The sequence below is a fragment of the Candoia aspera genome, chromosome 1 (assembly GCF_035149785.1).
Source record: "Candoia aspera isolate rCanAsp1 chromosome 1, rCanAsp1.hap2, whole genome shotgun sequence".
NCBI lineage: Eukaryota > Metazoa > Chordata > Lepidosauria > Squamata > Boidae > Candoia > Candoia aspera.
The window spans coordinates 339,836,782-339,855,056 of record NC_086153.1 but is presented as its reverse complement, the minus strand read 5'-3'; the positions used below and the strand labels follow the sequence as shown (position 1 = coordinate 339,855,056).

Sequence of the window (18,275 nt, the reverse complement as noted above, 5' to 3'; positions counted from 1 at the left end):
GTTGCACACTCACCAGCAAAAGCCCGGGAGATGTGGTTCTTCTTCCACTCCCATGGCTGGTCGTATTCATCGGCCGGGCGCTCATCCTCCTGGGGCAGGCGGCTCTTGCGAGGCTTATCCGTGGGGACGGCCTCTGGGTCGGCCTCCACTTCCTTCTCCTCATATGGGGTGTCGTAAAGCTGCAGACCAATCCGGGATTTCTTCACCCGCTGTTCGTCCCACTCGCTCTTCCGCTGGATATCTGGGCAAAAAGTTTAGACGCTGTTTCAGGAAAGGATCCCGTCATATGCATCAGCGTGGATGACAGCTATTCTGCAGCTGTGTTCACACGATCAGCCAGTCGCTGGTCCGGCTCCTGACTTTTCAAACTGACACCACTGAATCATACTGTATTAAATTAGGAGTCCCCACCAGTCCTACTCAACAGCCCATAAGCCCTTGCGCTAGGAGAGTCTTCATTCATCAGCGGTCCTTTCATCACTGGCCGGACAGGAAGCAATAGGCGGGCCAGGGAATTGTGGGAGTTGAAGTCCACAAATGCTGGCTAGGGAATTGTGGGAGTTGAAGTCTGCACATCTTAAAGTTGCTGAGGTTGAGACACACTGGACTAGGTCATGATGCTAAATTCCCCAGCCAGCATGCTTTAAGATGCATGGACCTCAACTCCCAGAAATGCAATCAAAGTTAACACCAACCCAGACAAGGAAGCCCTTGGACTCATAATTGTCCAGGTTTTGTGCTCATACCGCTTCTCTTTTGCCCCTTTACTGAGAGAGTTACTGGATTCACATAACACACTGGACCCTTCTGGGTTCTATGAATCTGACCAACGGAAAGCAGATTTCTACGCAAACATTAAATTAGCTAGGTAGCGCTTGGCGCCTGGATCAACAGTGGGAATGCAGATCCTCCCCACCTCCCCCCAGTAAGGGTTGTCCCCGTCTCCTGGAATGGACGTAATTCCCAGTTAGATATTATCTGTTTTTTATTCCACCCTAACTCTAAAAGTCATCACTCAGAATGAGATTTCAGTCTCTCCTTCACCATTTCAATCCCTCCTTCTCATCCATAGGGACTAGAAACCTGGGATTTGTCAGTTTTGTAGTTGATTCCTGCCTTGGGCAGGGGGTTGGACTAGATGACCTCCACGGTCCCTTCCGACCCTAGGATTCCATGATTCTATGATTCTCTGAAGGTTTCTTTAGCAGCTGGATGCCCTTTAGTGCAGTTTCATTTCCTGCAGAATTTTATTACTGTTTCATTACCCATATACTGGATCTACTTGTGAATAAGCCAAGAATTTTAGGTGCCAAAATACACCCCCAAAATTGGGTTCAGCTTGTCTGTGGATGGGCTTATCCACAGGTATAAATGGTAATATTTTTTTAAGGTACCCGTATATCCCGTATATACTGGCATAGAAGCCCATCTGTGGAAAAACTGATCCTGAATGAATAATCCAGGGATGACCCATGGATAAGCCATTTGAGAAAGTTGAAACACACCAAAATTTCAAGGGCTGGCTTAACCGCGGGTGGTGCATTTTTCACAGTATTTTGGTGAAAAATTCAAGGGTCAGCTAATCCACGGATGGGCTTATATGCAAGTATATATGGTATCCCCCCCAGCTCTTGGTGGCACACCTGGAGATCTCCCCTCCTTTAACCCCACAACGGCCCTGCGGGGTAGCTTGGGTTGAGAGTGATGGATCTAAAATTAACCAGTGGCTTTTTCCATTACTGGTGCAGCACCCGCCACTCTGCATGGGGTGGCTGAACTTCTGGCATAGCAGTTCCAAAGAGTGGGTAGCATCTACCACGGGCTGTTTCCATGTTCCTGCCTGCCCCTTCCATGTTCACTCACCAGCCACCACCTTCTGGGCATCGTAGGGCTCCATGTAGCCGTTGTTCTCCAACTCAACATCCTCTTCCATGTCACCTTTTGGTTCCCGGTGAGCATCAAAGGGGTCTGAATACTCACTCTCTCCAGGGGCCTGTGGGCAAAGAAACAAGTGGTTTCAGCAGAGATGTCACATTCCGACTGTTAGGGCCCTGCAGCATTCGCAATCAGTCGGGATCTCAAATGCCCGACCTCCAAACAAATCCGTCATCTTGTGCAGTGTTTCTCAACCTTGGCAACTTTAAGGTGTGTGGACTTCAGCTCCCAGAAATGCAACCGAGGTTAACACCCACCAAGACTGGTGTGCAACTCTAGGTCTTTAACAGATATATACAGGTAGTCTTTGCTTAATGACTGTTTGTTTAGCGACGGGTTGGAGTTACGATGGCACTGAAAAAAACGACTTGTGACTAGTCCTCCCACTTATGACCGTCACAGCCTCCCCACAGTCACGTGATCACAATTTGGGTACTTGGCAACCAGTTTTTATTTATTATTCAAATTTCTATTACCGCCCATCTCCCCCCAAAGAGGGGGACATCTGCATTTGCATTTACAACCATCGCAGCGTCCTGCAGTCATGTGATCACTATTTTCTACCTTCCCAGCCAGCTTCAGGCAAGCAAAATCAATGGGGAACCGCGTGATTTACTTAATGACCACCGCAAAAAAGGTTGTAAAATCAGGTCAGATTCGCTTAATGACCACATCACTAGCAACCGAAATTCTGGTCCCCATTGTGGTCGTTAAGCGAGGGCTGCCTGTAAACAGTAGGTTAGCAATTCACACAAAGCAGGTCAAATTGATCTTTAAAGGATCATTTTATGGCTATGAGGAGGTTGCCTGTCCGGCCTCTGTGTGATCCAGTGATCTGGAGTGCACCTTTCCAACGAGCTGGGGGTTAAAATCCTCCTGCCTTTTCTTTGCAACTCAAGGACGGACTCACTTGTGATACAGTGAAGAGGCTTATCTCTAATGTATGAGACGTGGGCGGCCTGTTGCTTCTCTGCCTGAGTCACCAAACTCCTTTGAGTCACAGGTCTTATCCAGGAGGGAGCCACACTCCCACCTGCCCAAGTGGCATCATCACCACCACACAACCAACCCCACCCCTTCCTGACCTTCCTGTGACATCGCAACACATGCGTTGCAATGGCACGATGCTACTTTTCATCCTCTGATACAACGTCCCCCAACCCCTGTAGATGCCTCTTGCACGTTGAAATAAAAGCCTTGGGAGAAGCCAGGAGCAACGGGGCGTGTTCAGCGTTAGGGCACAAAAGCAGCCACATGATTCGCCCCCAGGGAGGGGGGCAGCTCTGTGGCGGTCAGGATGGCAGCCCGCCGTTTTGAACTGGAGACATGCTGGCCAAGCTCAGGGCTGCCACCCTCCTACAGGGCAAAGCATCCCGGCATCCCAGCCCCAGATGGATGGATGTGCTGGTTCAGGACCCCCACCGTCCCATGTCCCCCTCTCATCGTCCTTGAGTGCGCCGGGTGCCCTTGAGCGCCCCCCTCAAGGGAGACAGCCCTGCCGCACCTTGCCTGGGCATCAGCCCCACGCGTCCCCGACAGGTGCCCCCTCCCACTGCCCTCAGCCCCCTCTGTTCGTTTGCCCTAATGGCTGCCGTCCCCCCCCGCCCGATGGCGCATTAGATGCGCTTAGAAGGACAAGAGAAAGCAAGGAAGACAATCCTATGGAAACATGTAATTATTCTCTCCACAAAGCAATTATCGTCTTCCTCCCCCCCCCAGTGTGCGCCATTTGAGAGCTGCGGAATGGTGCTCGGGGGACGGAGGTGGGGGGTGCAAAGAAGCATCCTTCTTCCGCCTGCCCCCGCCCCATGTGCATGAGTGCGTGCTCCATCTCTTTGAGATCTCCAGCGCCCAATGCACATTGTTTCCACTGCAAAACGACGGCTCTCCTCCTTTCTCGTTCTCATTTGTTGCCACCACCCTGACCCGGGCTGCGTTTGATTGAAGGCATGGAATGGGGGGGTGACACATTGCATGCCCCACCAGAAAAAGATTTCTGTGATGCCAAAAGCTTGCGCAATTGTGATTTATTTTAGCTTCTTACAAATTAGATCAGTGTTTCTCAATCTTGGCAGCAAGGCTGGCTGGGGAATTCTGGGAGTTGAAGTCCACACATCTTCAAGTTGCCAAAGTTGAGAAACACTGTGCTGGAACAAGATTGGGGAGATCCTGGTTCAAGTCCCCCCTTGGCCACAGTAGCTTTCTGGGTGACGTTGAAGCCAATTGTGCTCTCTTGGCTTGGCCTACCTCCCAGGCTCGTTGTTGAAGGGAAAAAATTAGAGGAGTCCTTCATAAATCCAATATGAATATGAGCCAGTTTGGCCTAGTAGTTAAGGTGCTGGGCTAGAAACCAGGAGGCTGAGAGTTCTAGTCCCACCTTAGGCATGAAAGCCGGCTGGGTGACCTTGGGCCAGTCCCTCCCTCTCAGCCCAAGAGCCAATCAGGCGTAGTATGAGAGTTCTAGTCCCGCCTTAGGCATGAAGCTGGCTGGGTGACCTTGGGCCAGTCCCTCCCTCTCAGCCCAAGAGCCAATCAGGCATAGTATGAGAGTTCTAGTCCCGCCTTAGGCATGAAGCCGGCTGGGTGACCTTGGGCCAGTCCCTCTCTCTCAGCCCATCTCACCTCCCAGGGTTGTTGTTGTGGGGAAAAGAGGAGGAGGAAGGAGTGTTAGGGATGTTCGCTGCCTTGAGTTATTTATAAAAATAATAAAGGTGGGATAAAAATTGAATGAATGAATGAATGAATGAAACCGAAAGGACAGCACTGTTTCCTGATACCATAGGAGTCTATGGCAAGCAAAACTCAGAAGGAGTCTTGTAGGAGTCTGGTCAGACTAAAAAGAACATATTTGCTTTTTAATAAAATTTGTTAGTCTGAAAAGGTGCCACCAGACCCTTTCTGCTATTCCGCAAGAGGAAAACTCAACCACTGTCATTTAAGCCCTCTAAAAGGTATAATACAAGATATCAGAGGTTTACCAATCACCCCAAATCCATTGTGAATTGTTAATTTGATTCGAAGAGCTAAGCCGAATCATCCCAAAAATCAAGATTTTTTTTTTTTCCAAAAATGCAAAATTCCAACCCAGATGGGCCCATGTTTTTTTTTTTAAAATCAGCAACTAGCATTCTAGCCCTGGACCCAATCCAGCACCTAAGCATCATCCCACGCTGCCACATTTCTTTCTCCCAGCATCTCTGGATGTAACCTGAAACTTGCAAGCCACCTTGGACCGCTTCATATTGCGACCTGGTTCTGCTCAGGAGCACTGAATTCCAAGTCCCATAATCTCAGCCTCAGGGCCTTGAAATCAACCCCTGGAAGAAGCATCTGGTTGGACAGACGGGCCCAACACCTTCCCTTCCCCTCTTCTTGCCGTTCATCTTCAAACTGTGAGTAATGCAAACTTTTTACACTGAGCAACTGGGAAGGAAGACCAAAGGCACAACGGCATTATTTTTCTTTCCTGGACCAGCTGATGGGGATTTGGGAAGGAGTTTCATCAGGATATACTTGGAAAAGGAACAAATCCCCGGGGCATTTCTCATCTTCCTCCCAAACCCTTGTGTACCTCACCCCACCAGTGAAGAAAAGGAGCATCCGTAATGCTACAGAAAGCAAGACATTTTTCCAAGCTGCAATGGAAGCAGAGCCAGAACAAGGTTGGAACGCTGCAGATGGGACAGTTAGAAAAAAAAAAGGAAGATTATTTCAATATATGATTACTGCGGCAAGATTATTATATGCACAGAGATGGAGTGATTTGACACTACCCACTATGGAGGAATGGCTGGTGAAATGGACAGATCTTGCTGAGAAGGATAAGTTAACTTATTTGATTAGAGCAAAGATACTACAGGTAGTCCTCAATTTATGGCCACAATTGGGACCGGAACTTCCGTCACTAAGTGAGGCAGTCGTTAAATGACATGCCCGATTTTACAACCTTCTTTGCTGTGGTCATTAAGGGAATCGTCGTGATTGTTCAGTGGTCGTTCAGTGAACCCAGCTTCCCCCATTGACTTTGCTTGTCAGAAGCCAGCTGGGAAGGTCACAAATGATGATCACATGACCTGGGATGCTGGAACTGTCATAAATACATGCCGGTTGCCAAGTGCCTGAGTTTTGATCACGTGACTGCAGGGATGCTATGACACTTGTAAGTGCGAGGACCGGTCGTAAGTCACTTTTTCAGCACCGTCATAACTTTGAACAGTTGCTAAACGGATAGTCGTAAGTCAAGGACTAACTGTATCTACATTTACTAGTGACTGGAAACCTCTTATGGGCTTTTTGCATAAAAATGAAAGAAATGAACTTGTGATTTACGGCTGATTATTAGACAGGATAGATTATAGAAAGAAGAGGGCCATGAGTCCTCAGCTGCATAATGGGTGGGGCAAGAAGCTCAGAAGGGACCTTCCCTTGTTTCTCAGGCTGTAAATGAGATGGTAGGAGATTTGTACTTTCAGACTTGCAAGATTTTGTTAATGTACCCTCACAATAAAGAAGAATTAGCTCATCTGGCCGTGTTTCCTGTCTGGTCCACTTGGGGAGGCTGACAGGATTTTACTCTAAGGAAGAACTTCCTAAAGGAGAAAGTGGTGCAGCCATGGAACAGATTGCCTTGGGAGGTATTTAAATAAAGGATGGATGGCCATCTTTCAGGGATGCTGGGAAAGGGGTTGGACTAAATGATCTCCAAGGTCCCTTCCATGTTAGGATTCTGTGATTGGGGAAAAATTCCTAATAGGAAAAGCTGTTCAGCAATGGAACAGAGGTGGGGAACTCTGCTTTGATGGAGGTGTTTAAAAAGAGGTGGGAAGGGCATCAATCAGGGTGCTGTGAGAGTGGATTCTTTTGGACAGGGGTTGGACTAGATGATCTCCAAAGGGACTTCTTACATTCCATGATTTTCTTTTTTCCCGTTGCAAGGTAGGTCTGTCTTGGAGCTTCCACAAATCTTTCACCTTCTGCACCACTCATTTTCAACCACTGAACCAGCAAAATCTGGAAGCGCAGAGGACAGCAGATCCAACAGCTGCCCAAACGGAAGAAACATGTTGGCCAAGTCTGACCAGGAGGCCCCGGTTGCTCACTCTTACCTTATTAATTCCATGAAAATGCCCCCAGTGTACTCTCAAATAGACTAAAAACTGTAAGATAATGGTACATGGCGAGGTTTCAGGGGTCAAAAGCAATGACAGCATACCGCTAGGAAATGCCACAGTGAATTCCAATAATTAATCAAATGCCTAAATTAATAAACCTAATAATTGTTTCACCCAAAGGGAGAGAAAAAAGCTAGAGGGGTCTCTCTACCCCTTCCCTCCTGTGCTGATGTTTTTGTAATCTGATGGAAAGCATATTTTTGTGCATAGTTGTGCATATTGGCCTACCCAGCAACAGAGCGCATCGAAATGAACAAAGATCAAGTGAAAGATCAAGTCTTCTGCTCAGCAATTCTGCCCCCTAAACCCAAATTCTTGCGCTCCGACCTTGGTAAATTCTAAGCGCACTTGAATAATCAGATTGGAAACATTCAGGTCAAACTGTCAGTGCGATCCATTTTTTTAAAAAGATTTGCATGCCTGGGTGCAAAAGACCAGGTTAAACTGCCCAATTGGTTCAAAGACCCATGATTTATCAAACCAATTCAGCAATTCCATCCAATTTCAAACAGAAGCTTTGCCCAATCCTAAAAAGATAGGTCTTATGCCCCAGGTTCCATCCTGGCTGAGGATAATGGGAGTTGGATCCAGCAGAAGGAGAGGAAGGGCAAGATTCACAGGCAGCTGGTACAAGCCGCGATGACATCACACCCATCGTACAAACATTGCTAAGGACTGCCAATGTGCTGAAGCAAGAGTCCACATTTCCATCTTTTGTGCAATGACATTGTAACAGGGTGGATGTGATGTCACCTCCCCCTTCCCCCCTCCCATGGATGCCCACTGCCGGACCACATTTCAGATTTTACCCCCTCCACCATTTAATTCCCATACTTGATTGCTGTGAATTTGGGCCCCCCTTCCCCAACTCCATTATCGAGAATATATTCATCAGAATATATATTAAGTGCTCTGATCTATTATCACAGGTGAATTAAATGTCACGAGCGAAGGCCATGTAAACGCTGTCGATATTTTAATTAAAATCGGACACCGGAGGGGGCCGGGGGGAGCGGAGGAAGCTAACTGTGAAATGCAAACACTGAGAAGTGGTAATCCATTCAGTGCTGGGCTTAGACTCCCTTGTTCAACCAGCTAAAACAGGGTCACAGAAGCAGAAACTGTAAGCTGATATACAGCCCCCCCCCCCCAAATTTGGAGTGAACTCCCACCCGCCCTCCGGAGGCGACTGTCAAATTCTCAGTTTTAACTTGACAAGGGAGAGAAAGGATGGCCTATCTGTGGGGAATAATTGCGTGATCCATATTAACCTCATTTTGAAGTAGAATTAAATGGCTTTCTCCTGCACCCATCCATTTCTTTGTCCTCAGCAATTCTACTTACAGGAGTATGGCCCCAGCACACCATTCAAAACCCAAGTTCAGCACAGGGGTTAAAAAAAAATACATTGCACTTTTAATGTGCGTTAAAAGGGCTCACTCAGCCTGACTGCCATCTTGACTTTTTTGAATGCCTCTGGGAGTTACATTGTCCTGGGCCTAATGCATTTGTTTATGCCCTTGCAGCTTTCATTTCCAGACTTTAGTAACTGGGCTGACACAGGGCCCACATCTTTGGGAAGATCTTTCCCTAAGTCTGAATCAAGACTCACCACTCAAGATGTTTGGATCCACAGCCCCACTTTCATCTTAGCACCCAGTCCTTGAAGAGTTTGCCACCAATTTTCCTGCATTTACCTTTATCTCTTATTTCCCCCCCACCCCCAAATCCACTCTTCTCCACAGCTTCTCTTTTGTCCAACCAAGAGACAGTTCAAAGAAAAGATCAGATTTCACAGCTCCATATCAAGTGTTAATGCTCTAGTGGGCTCAGCATCCATCTGATTGTGGCTGCCCTCAATACAAGGAGATGCGTCACAGATTGCGTGATGCTGCTGCGCAGTCCAATTTGAGGTGGCACCTTGCTATGGAATTGCCTCTCGACTCGAAAAAGTCAAAGGAAGCCAATTTGGTCAGCTGGAGACATGGCACAAGACATGCGCAGAAGACCCTCTGCACACCTGGATCAAGGCAGAGCCATTTCTTAATTCCCGCACAAGAAAGGGAATTATGCTTCGGTTTTATCTTTCCTGTGGACCTGGTTCTTTAGTAAACCTTCCCAACTTTGCATGGCCCTTTCTAAATGCGCAAGGAGTTCTGTTTAAAATAAAAATAAAAATCTGTGCACAGAAACATTAAGCCAGCCCACACGCCATCATCCTGTTTCTGGGTAGAGCGTGTAGGTAGCCCCTAATCTTACAGGGCTCCCCACTGGGGGTTCCTTTAGAGCTAGCCCCCCAAAAGGAAGCAGAGAAAGGGAACTGAAAGGGAAGGAATGAGAATAAAAAGCAAGCTGTGATCTCGCTGGCAAAGTGTGAAATTCTGCCTCAAACACCTATGCAAGAGGATGCCAAGAGAGATGGAAAGGAGGGGAAGGGCCGTGTGAGAATTCCCCCAAGGCCATTAACACATCTCTGCAGACCCCACCTCTTCCAAAAACAGCTGGCGTCAAAGTGTGTCCATGCAGGAAGACAGAAATAGAACCAGGGTTCCATTTTCCACCGATCTGCTTCACACATATCTAAGTATATTGGCCTTTTTCTCCACACAGGGGCATCCATGGTGTTGGGAGGGGCCTGTGTCTGTGCAATTCAAGCCCGCTTCCTTTCTTTCGTGCCGTCTTGACTTTTTTGACACCCTCCGGTAGTTGTCGAAACTGAGGAGTTATAGCCAGTCGAAGCAGAGAAATCCAGGGTATAAGTGGATCAATGGATGACGAGGTGGTGCAGTGCTTGGTTCACAAAACACGCTCAACCCATCTCAACAAAACACAGCTGCTGTGTTCACCCATCCTGCGATGCTCAAGCAGCTATGCTGGGGTTTCTCAAACTTAGCCACTTTAAGAGTGTGGACTTCAACTCCCAGAGACGTAAGCTTTAATCTCAGGGTAGAAACTCAGTTTTCCTCTAGAGCAGTGTTTCTCAACCTTGGCAATTTTAAGAGGTGTGGACTTCGACTCCCAGAATTCCCCAGCCACCATGCTTTAAGAGGTGTGGACTTCGACTCCCAGAATTCCCCAGCCACCATGCTTTAAGAGGTGTGGACTTCGACTCCCAGAATTCTGGAAGTCAAAGTCCACACCTCTTACAATTGCCACGGTTGAGAAACACTGAGCTATGCTATTGCGTGGCTTGAGGTGATGGTCTGCTTCACATTATATGGTGCTAAACCCCAAAGCCTGGTCCCTCTCCCCATGTGTGGAATCCTCCCCGATGCCTGTTAAGTTCATCCAGTCAGCTCATCAAGTGACCCTGCCTAACCGTTTACTGCCTGCAAAGTTGCCCAACATTTTCCAGCCTGTCTCCTTTTAAGATTCTGTACAACTGCAATTTCAACCCACCTCCCTTGAGAGAATGTTGGTGGAAGGAAAGCGGGCCTGCAGCTCTGCTTCAGACCTTCCCCAGAAGGGTCAGAGGGAGCAAGCCACGTTTCCCACTGGGTTGGCCGCAACGATCCCCCACTGTTATTTACTGACTTTAAGGCTGATGACAGCGTTAATGCGCTTAGAGAGCATGCCATGGGTGAAAAGTCAGGGTGAGAGAGCATCAAGACCAAAACAGTGCTCACACAATACACTTATAGTAATCGAGTTTATAAACAATTGGTGGCTGATGAGTGAGGTCACGTTTTGTTTCAGCTTGGTTTTCGGTGACTTGGTTCTTTTATGGTTCACTGTGCTTGGAACTAAGGGTATCCGCAGGTGGTGTCAAACAAAGTCAAGATGGCAGCCACAACCGTGTGAGTGAATGTAATGGTATGTGGGAAAGACCTTGGGAGACAGGGAAAGAGATGCTGCCTAGGGAATGGTCAGATAAGAATGGGTATAGCCCACAGCTGCATAATGGGTGGGGTAAGAGGCTCAGAAGGGACCCTCCCTAATTTCTCGGGCTGTAAAGGAGACGGGGGATGAGTCTGAAGGGGAGGGTGAGATAATGGTATGTGGGAAAGACCTTGGGAGACTGGGGCAAAGAGATGCTGCCAAGGGAATGGTCAGATAAGGGAGGGCATAGCCCACAGCTGCATAATGGGTGGAGAAAGAGGCTCAGAAGGGACCCTCCCTAGTTTCTCGGGCTGTAAAGGAGACAGGGGGGATGAGTCTGAAGGGGAGGGTGATGTCATGGTATGTGGGAAAGACCTTGGGAGACAGGGAAAGAGATGCTTCCTAGGGAACTGTCAGATAAGAGAGGGCATAGCCCACAGCTGCATAATGGGTGGGGCAAGAGGCTCAGAAGGGACCCTCCCTAGTTTCTCGGGCTGTAAAGGAGACAGGGGGGATGAGTCTGAAGGGGAGGGTGATGTCATGGTATGTGGGAAAGACCTTGGGAGATGGGGTGAAGAGATGCTGTCGCGGGAACAGTCAGATAAGAGAGGACACAGCCCACAGCTGCATGATGGAGGGAGAAAGAGGCTCAGAAGGGACCCTCCCTAGATTCTCAGGCTGTCAAGGGGACTGGGGGGGGCGAATTGTACTTTCAGACTTGCAAGATTTTGTTAATGTAGCTTTACAATAAAGCAGAATTAGCTCATCTGGCCACATTTCCTCTCTGGTGTACTTGGTAAGGCTGTCAGTGAAGTCTCGCAACACATGTAACAAAGACGCAGGGTTTTGCTTTCATGGCCCCGCCACCTACCGCTACCCCTGTTTTATGCTTCAAACTAGATACTTCTCCTATTTCAGCAACATTTTAAGCCGGAGGCAAAGCAGGATCGAAATGTAGCAAACCACATCCCAAATGGTTGCTGTTGCTGAAGTTCTTATTTTGTATACTTATTGTTGGACTGGGTCACTCTTAAGGGCTGTGAACAGCTAAGAATCCATCAACCAACCAACCAATCGATCAAATATAGATGCAAAATCAGTCAATCGAACAGTCAAGGCAGTGGGACTCATTCTTGGAAGGGGGCATTTCGAACCCAAAAAGGTCTCAAAGGTGAAACTTTCTGCACGCCACCAGTAAGAGTTAAAGCCTTTGTGCAATGTGGCCCCCACAATAATAAATGTCTTATTCATCACTTTTTGATCTAGAAGTCTCTGTGGACGGTGTACTACAGTTCCCATCAATCTCAGCCGCCCCAGGGAACAGGCGCGCAAGACATCAAGAACCCTGATCCTGTGTTTTTATAATTTCAAACCCAGGAATTTCTTTTATACATGGCATTGTTTATGAATCCCCTTCCCGTGTGAAAGGGCCCCCTGTGGGGGCAGACAAATTAAAACAAGTAAAACAAGCTCATGAATAATATCATAAACATATTAGAATTACATAATTAATCAAAAATAGTGTAATATTTATGAACTTTCCAATGGCACCCTCTGCAGGGATATACGTTTAAAAGGACAGGAGGGAATCTGAGGATGTAAAATGAAAACAGCTGGGGTTTCCTTCAAATATGCTTTTTTCCTGTGGGGCTAAAAATCAAAGTCCCGGCTTTCTTCACCGTCAAAAAACCCACTTCTGGATGCAGACGCAGAGAAGCACAGCAAATGCACACAACCCACGAACGGCTTTAATTAATACGTTGGAGTCTTTTAACCACCGTTTGCTGAACACCCCATAACGGCCCCGTTCACATGTTTCCCTGCCCTTAGCCAAGTTTTCTGATGTAGCTCCCACATCCCTGTTTCAAAGGCAGGTTGAACATGAGCTTGTCTAGGCTTGGAAGCTAAGTACGGTGAGGTAAAACCTGGCTAGTCTTTGGATGGGAGACCACGATAAACTCCCAGGCTGGGAGAGTAGACTGAAAAAGCAAAAAAAAAATAAAATCTTGGTAGAAGCCAGTTAACAAACCATTTCTCTACTGATGCCAGGAAAGTAATGGGGGTGTCTTAATAATCATCATTTATTAAACTTATAGGTCACCCGACATCCAGCGACTCTTAGCGGACTTCCTGAAGTCACCAAGTTGAGTTCCGTCTGAAGGAGGCTACCTTTTTTATTTTGCATCTTTGCCATAGATCAGAATCAGGTCCATAGATTTTTTTTACTGCAATCACACCACACATTTAACCTGGTTACCGAGCTTTCTGACTGACACATCACACCAAATCCTAAACTCACCAAAGCAGCTGAGCTCATCCTACAGGTAGTCCTTGCTTAATGACCACTATTGGGCCTGGGATTTCAGTTGCTAAGCAAAACAGTCATTAAGCAAATCCAACCCAATTTTACAACCTTTTTTGCAGTGGTCGTTAAGCAAATCACCACAGGCGTTAAGCGAACCATGTGGTCGTTAAGCGAACCACGCAGTTCCCCATTGATTTTGCTTGCCAGAAGTCAGCCGGGAAGGTAGAAAATGGTGATCACATAACTACTGGACGCTGCAATGGTCATAAATGCAGACCAGTTGCCAAGCACCCAAATCGTGATCATGTGACCGGTTGTAAGTCATTTTTTTCCAGCACCGTCATAAGTCCGTAACTGTCACTAAAAAATGGTTGTTAAGTGAGGACTACCTGAGGCAGCAAAAAACTCCAGCAAGCCAAACTCAATCCTAATCACATTTAGCATGCTAGGCCAATGCAGATATGTGGTTTTTTGTTAATCCCAGTTAGGCGTCTTGTCCAAAGCTAGGTGTGAGGAGAGAAGGGGTGGGAAAGGTCACCGGTTGAAAGGGGATCAGTGGCTGAAGTCACACTTCGAGATGAGCCAAGATTGTTTAAGCATGGTTTAGTTCATAAATCACAGCCAGCTGGGTCTGTCCCATTGGCAGAGTTCACAAACCACATCTCAGGATAGCCAGTCAGGCAAAACAGAGCAAGATGCCCCACAGGTGTGCTGTAACCTAAGGAACCTCCTCCTTCTCCCGAACCTTAGGGACTAGGATCTTATTTTCTTTCAAAAGACAAGACTGTAGGCAAAACACCAGCCTAATTTTTTTTTTTCCCCAGAAGCCGTGGCGCAAAATTGGTTTCAAACCAGACTGAACTTCCACATTCCTTTAAGGCTTCTCAGAAGGTGAACAGCTTGATGCTGTTTGACTGAGGTTTGACTCAAATCACACACATCCGTTTTGATATCCCGAGACTTCAAAAAATGATAATTTTTTGTTTTCTATCATTCAGACTTCCCTGCTTCTGCTATCCCCAAGTGTGTTGGGGCTGGGTGCAAAATTCTAGGGCAGTGTTTCTCAACCTTGGCAGCTTGAAGATGTGGGGACTTCAACTCCCAGAATTCTGGGAGTTGAAGTCCCCACATCTTCAAGCTGCCAAGGTTGAGAAATGCTGTTCGAGGGGTTGCAGTTTCAATGCATCAGAAGAAAAACAGGTTGGAAAGATCATCCTTGGGAGTGATTTTATCATAGTGGTGATTGAAGCTAGTCAGTTCTGCCTCCTGCTCGCAACTCTCTGTCGCAACGGTTCCAATTTAATGAGGACTAGCACCACGAACAAGTCAATCAACAGCTATCCGAAGCCCTGCTCCCACACCCACCATGTGCACACAAACCACTTGACAACTGACTGTCAGGGCGCATGTTTTATGCGGGAAGGACTGCCACAGATCAAACGGCAGCGACAGGTCTAGTCACAGCACTTCAGGCAGAATGCTGTTGTGGTTTTGTTTTGTTTTTAAATTCAGTAACATACATCACATCTGCCTCTCAGACACCCCACATCATCGATTTGATTTCACAGCCTGCCTCTTGGATTCCAAACGTTCACATCTTCCTGTTTCTGGGAGTTCTTTCTCAAAAGTTATTCCAAGAGGCAGGAAGATCAAAAAATTGGCCCTGGGGGAGTGGGGAGAGAGGAATGCCAAACTTGCTTGTAAAACGTTTCATTGGGGTAAATTTTCACTTGGGCGGAAACACTTCCCTGGTTTTTTTTTCTGTCCCCCAGTATGCCTTTGATGTGCTAAAATACTGTATTTCTTTCAAAGGACAACACAGCAGAACTTGGGGAAATGTTGAGGGGCTGAGTGGGGCACATGTGCGTGAATTCTGTGAAAGGAGGGCAGGGCTGAGGGCGAACATCCAGTGGTTCAATGCACACCAAACGGCCTCCTGGATTCCCCTTCACCGTTCAATCTCAACACATGAGCTTCTTCTGTGGGACGTGGAAAATGCCCCCCCCACACACCCACACACACACTGCTACAGCCACTTGCCACAAGGAAATCAGCCCCCGAGGAATTTGAAATTCTCAAGCTCCCCGAAAATAAAGCAGAAAAACAGAAGCCGGGGAAGAAAACATCCCGGGACCCACACTGCCCACTGTCCCAAGAGGGTGTTGAAACCGCCTTTTACCTGGTCTAACGGGGCGTCTGCTTCCTCGGCAGCCGTGGCGAGGAGAGCTTTGCTCCGGTTGAGATCGGCAGCGTCCACTTTAATGAGGCGGTGCTTGGGGGAGCCGTATTTTCCTTCCAAATTGCCACTGCAGGTGCCCCCCTTGTTAGGCGACCCTCCGGGATCCGGATCAGCTTTGCCTTCCCCATCTTCGTACGGATCCTCAAAGTCTAAACTTTTCTGTGCCCGATACGCCTTCAAGATCTCACTCTCGGTGTAATCTGGTTTGGGGGGCTGTGGGGGAGACCTCCTGCTCCCGAAACTTAGATAATCCTTAAACCACTTGGCCATTTGTCCCCTTTACCCAACGGTCAGTGGCAGCCAAGCCCCCAATTTCCTTGTCCAGACAAGCCAGATAGGAACAGAACGCAAGCTCCAAATTCTCCCTTAGATCATCCGTGTGGATTGGGATTTATAATCCAGATTAGGAGTTGTCCATCACTGGCTCCTGATATTAAGAAGGAAAGGGAAGTGGAATGGTTATTTCACCCTACAATATTCCCAGAAATGTGCTTTTTTCCCCCTGTAACCCAAGCTTTTCCATCACGCAGACCTTATCTCATAATCTGTCTAATGGGAGTGAGGGGAATTTAAAAGCAATTGCAGGGAATAAATTACTCATACCGGGCACAAGAATTTCAAGAAACTAAAGATCTGCAATTTAAGGGAACTTGGCAAAGTGGATTTAGGCAAGCCATCAATTTGCCCTTCGTTGCCTGCGCCAGTCTCCAATATGAAAGGACTTTTGGCCTACCTCCCTAGGCTATTGTAAGGAATATTGGCATAATTCCGGGGGTGATTGGCGCCGTAGTGCCCTCCCCATTGAATCAGAGCTTTTTGCCACAAGGGTCGTATATTGATTGATTTATAATGATATTTTGTATTGCATTCTATGTGTTATGGTTTTAATTTGTTTATTGTGTTGTCAACCGCCCAGAGTCCCCCTTTGGGGGAGATGGGCAGTGACAGAAATTTGAAATATAAATAAATAAATATAAATAAACTGCTGTGGCCCATATTTAGAGGACATTTTATGTTCCTGGCAGTGGGGAGATACTGCCAGGGGGAGGGCATTGCTGGAAAATATCAATGCCCCCTCAGGGTCCCTCCCTGGGGGGAGATGGGCAGTAGGACAAATTTGAGACATAAATACATACATACATACATACATCTCAGTCTAGTAAGCAGGGCTGGAATGTGGATTTGGGGGGGGGGCGGTTTCAAACTTATACAAAGCTACATACGACACCAGCTTTTGCCTTAAATTGGCCAGACCAGGCCCTATAGGTTTTTGGCAAGGGCAGCCTTGAAATTCTGGGGTGCAATCACTTTATTTTATTTATCAAGTCTTCTAGGGGGAACTCTGGACACTGCACTCCCCCACCCCCCAAAAATGGCATTTAGGATTGCAAACAACTTACAGAAAGCTGCTTTCTCATGGTACGAAGCCAACCCTGTTGGCCTACCTCACTGGGTTGTTGTAAGCATATCAATGTCAGGTACATATAGCCTTATTACTGTGTTGGTTCATCTAACAAACATCACCATCTATAGACTGGGCGTTCTCTGATGATTCCCGTTCTAACCAAGTTCAGTAATTCTTATTCTTATTGTTATTCTTATTATTATTATTACTGCTATAATAAAAATCTCTCTTCGCTTGTCTCATTCAGAGTTTCTTTCAGATGGAAACAAGGGCTTTTAGATATTATTCTACCCAAAATGGAACCAATTAGGAAAAGAACTTAAGCATTCGGTACAAACAAGTCATTGATAGTATCGCTCCCTCCAAGCCTCCCATCCTCCACAAAATATAAAATTGCATGTCTTCCCCATCTGTCCTTGACTACATTTCCCCCCTTCCCACTGCCCCTTTAAAAAGTACAGCGGTGATATTTACTTTCAAGTAAGTCGTCCCTGGAAATCCAAACTGGTTAATACACAGAACGTTCACACACACACCCCCAAACCCCCATAATCTTTCAAAAGATGCTAATCTTACACAAACACCTAGCTTATGTCAACTGAACTCAGCAGGGCTCACATCAAGAGTTAAAAAAAAAAGTGGGAAGCTGGAGGCTAAGCATAAGGGCAACAAGACTGCGCAGACTTTCCGATTTGGATCAAAAGGGAGGATTGTTCTTCCCGCCTGCAAATCCCCCCCCCCCCGCAAAAAAGCCCTTCCATTTTTTAAACCGGTGCCAACCTTGCAAATGTTTTGAGCCCTGAAACGGAGATAGATAACTCGATTTTGTTTTAACCCTGTTCAAATAAGAAAAGAAGAAGAAAAGCGGGAAGGGGAGGCAGGGGAATCCATTTACCGGCGCCTTCTGCCAGGATCCGAAGGAAATTCAGCGGGAATGCTGTCGGATAAAAAATATCTTTAAATCCGAAAAGCACGCCGTCTCGCCAGCCGCCCGTCCCTCTTCCCGCATCGGGACTTCGCTCCTTTCCATCCGCCCCCCGCGAATCCTTCTCCGGCCGCTTTTTCCCTGCTGTTGTTGTTATAAAGTTCGGTGTTGGCTTTTTTGTTGCTTTTAAATGAAATTATCCGGGAAGGACCTCCAAAGGACAGGTCGCTCCGGCTTTCTTTGTTTGCATCTGATCGCAGTTACAGTTTCGGGCAAATAACCAATAATAATAAGAAAAAGAAAATAAAACCCAGCTCAGTTTCTCAGCTCAGGCGGATCGGATGAGTACCGGGATGGATCTTCTGCAAAGCCCCCTCCTCAACGCCCCCCAAACCCCTCCACGAGTCTGGACACCCCCCCCCCCGCCCCGCATAGATCAAGAGGCAGGACGGAGAACTCCGTCACACTCCCAACCT

The 18,275-nt window shown here is 47.2% G+C and overlaps 1 protein-coding gene across 1 annotated transcript in view; it reads right to left on the bottom strand.

Annotated features, from left to right (window-relative positions):
* Positions 1-18,048, bottom strand: part of SHD (Src homology 2 domain containing transforming protein D) — a 39,740-nt gene extending 21,692 nt beyond the window's left edge. The window contains exons 1-4 of the mRNA XM_063290966.1: positions 17,770-18,048; positions 15,410-15,896; positions 1,864-1,993; positions 14-241 (exon numbers count right to left, since the gene is read on the bottom strand). Of these exons, the coding sequence (XP_063147036.1) occupies positions 14-241; positions 1,864-1,993; positions 15,410-15,739 (688 nt within the window). The 5' untranslated portion in view covers positions 15,740-15,896; positions 17,770-18,048. The remainder of the gene's footprint in view (positions 1-13; positions 242-1,863; positions 1,994-15,409; positions 15,897-17,769) is intronic.
* Positions 18,049-18,275: the final 227 nt, after the last annotated feature.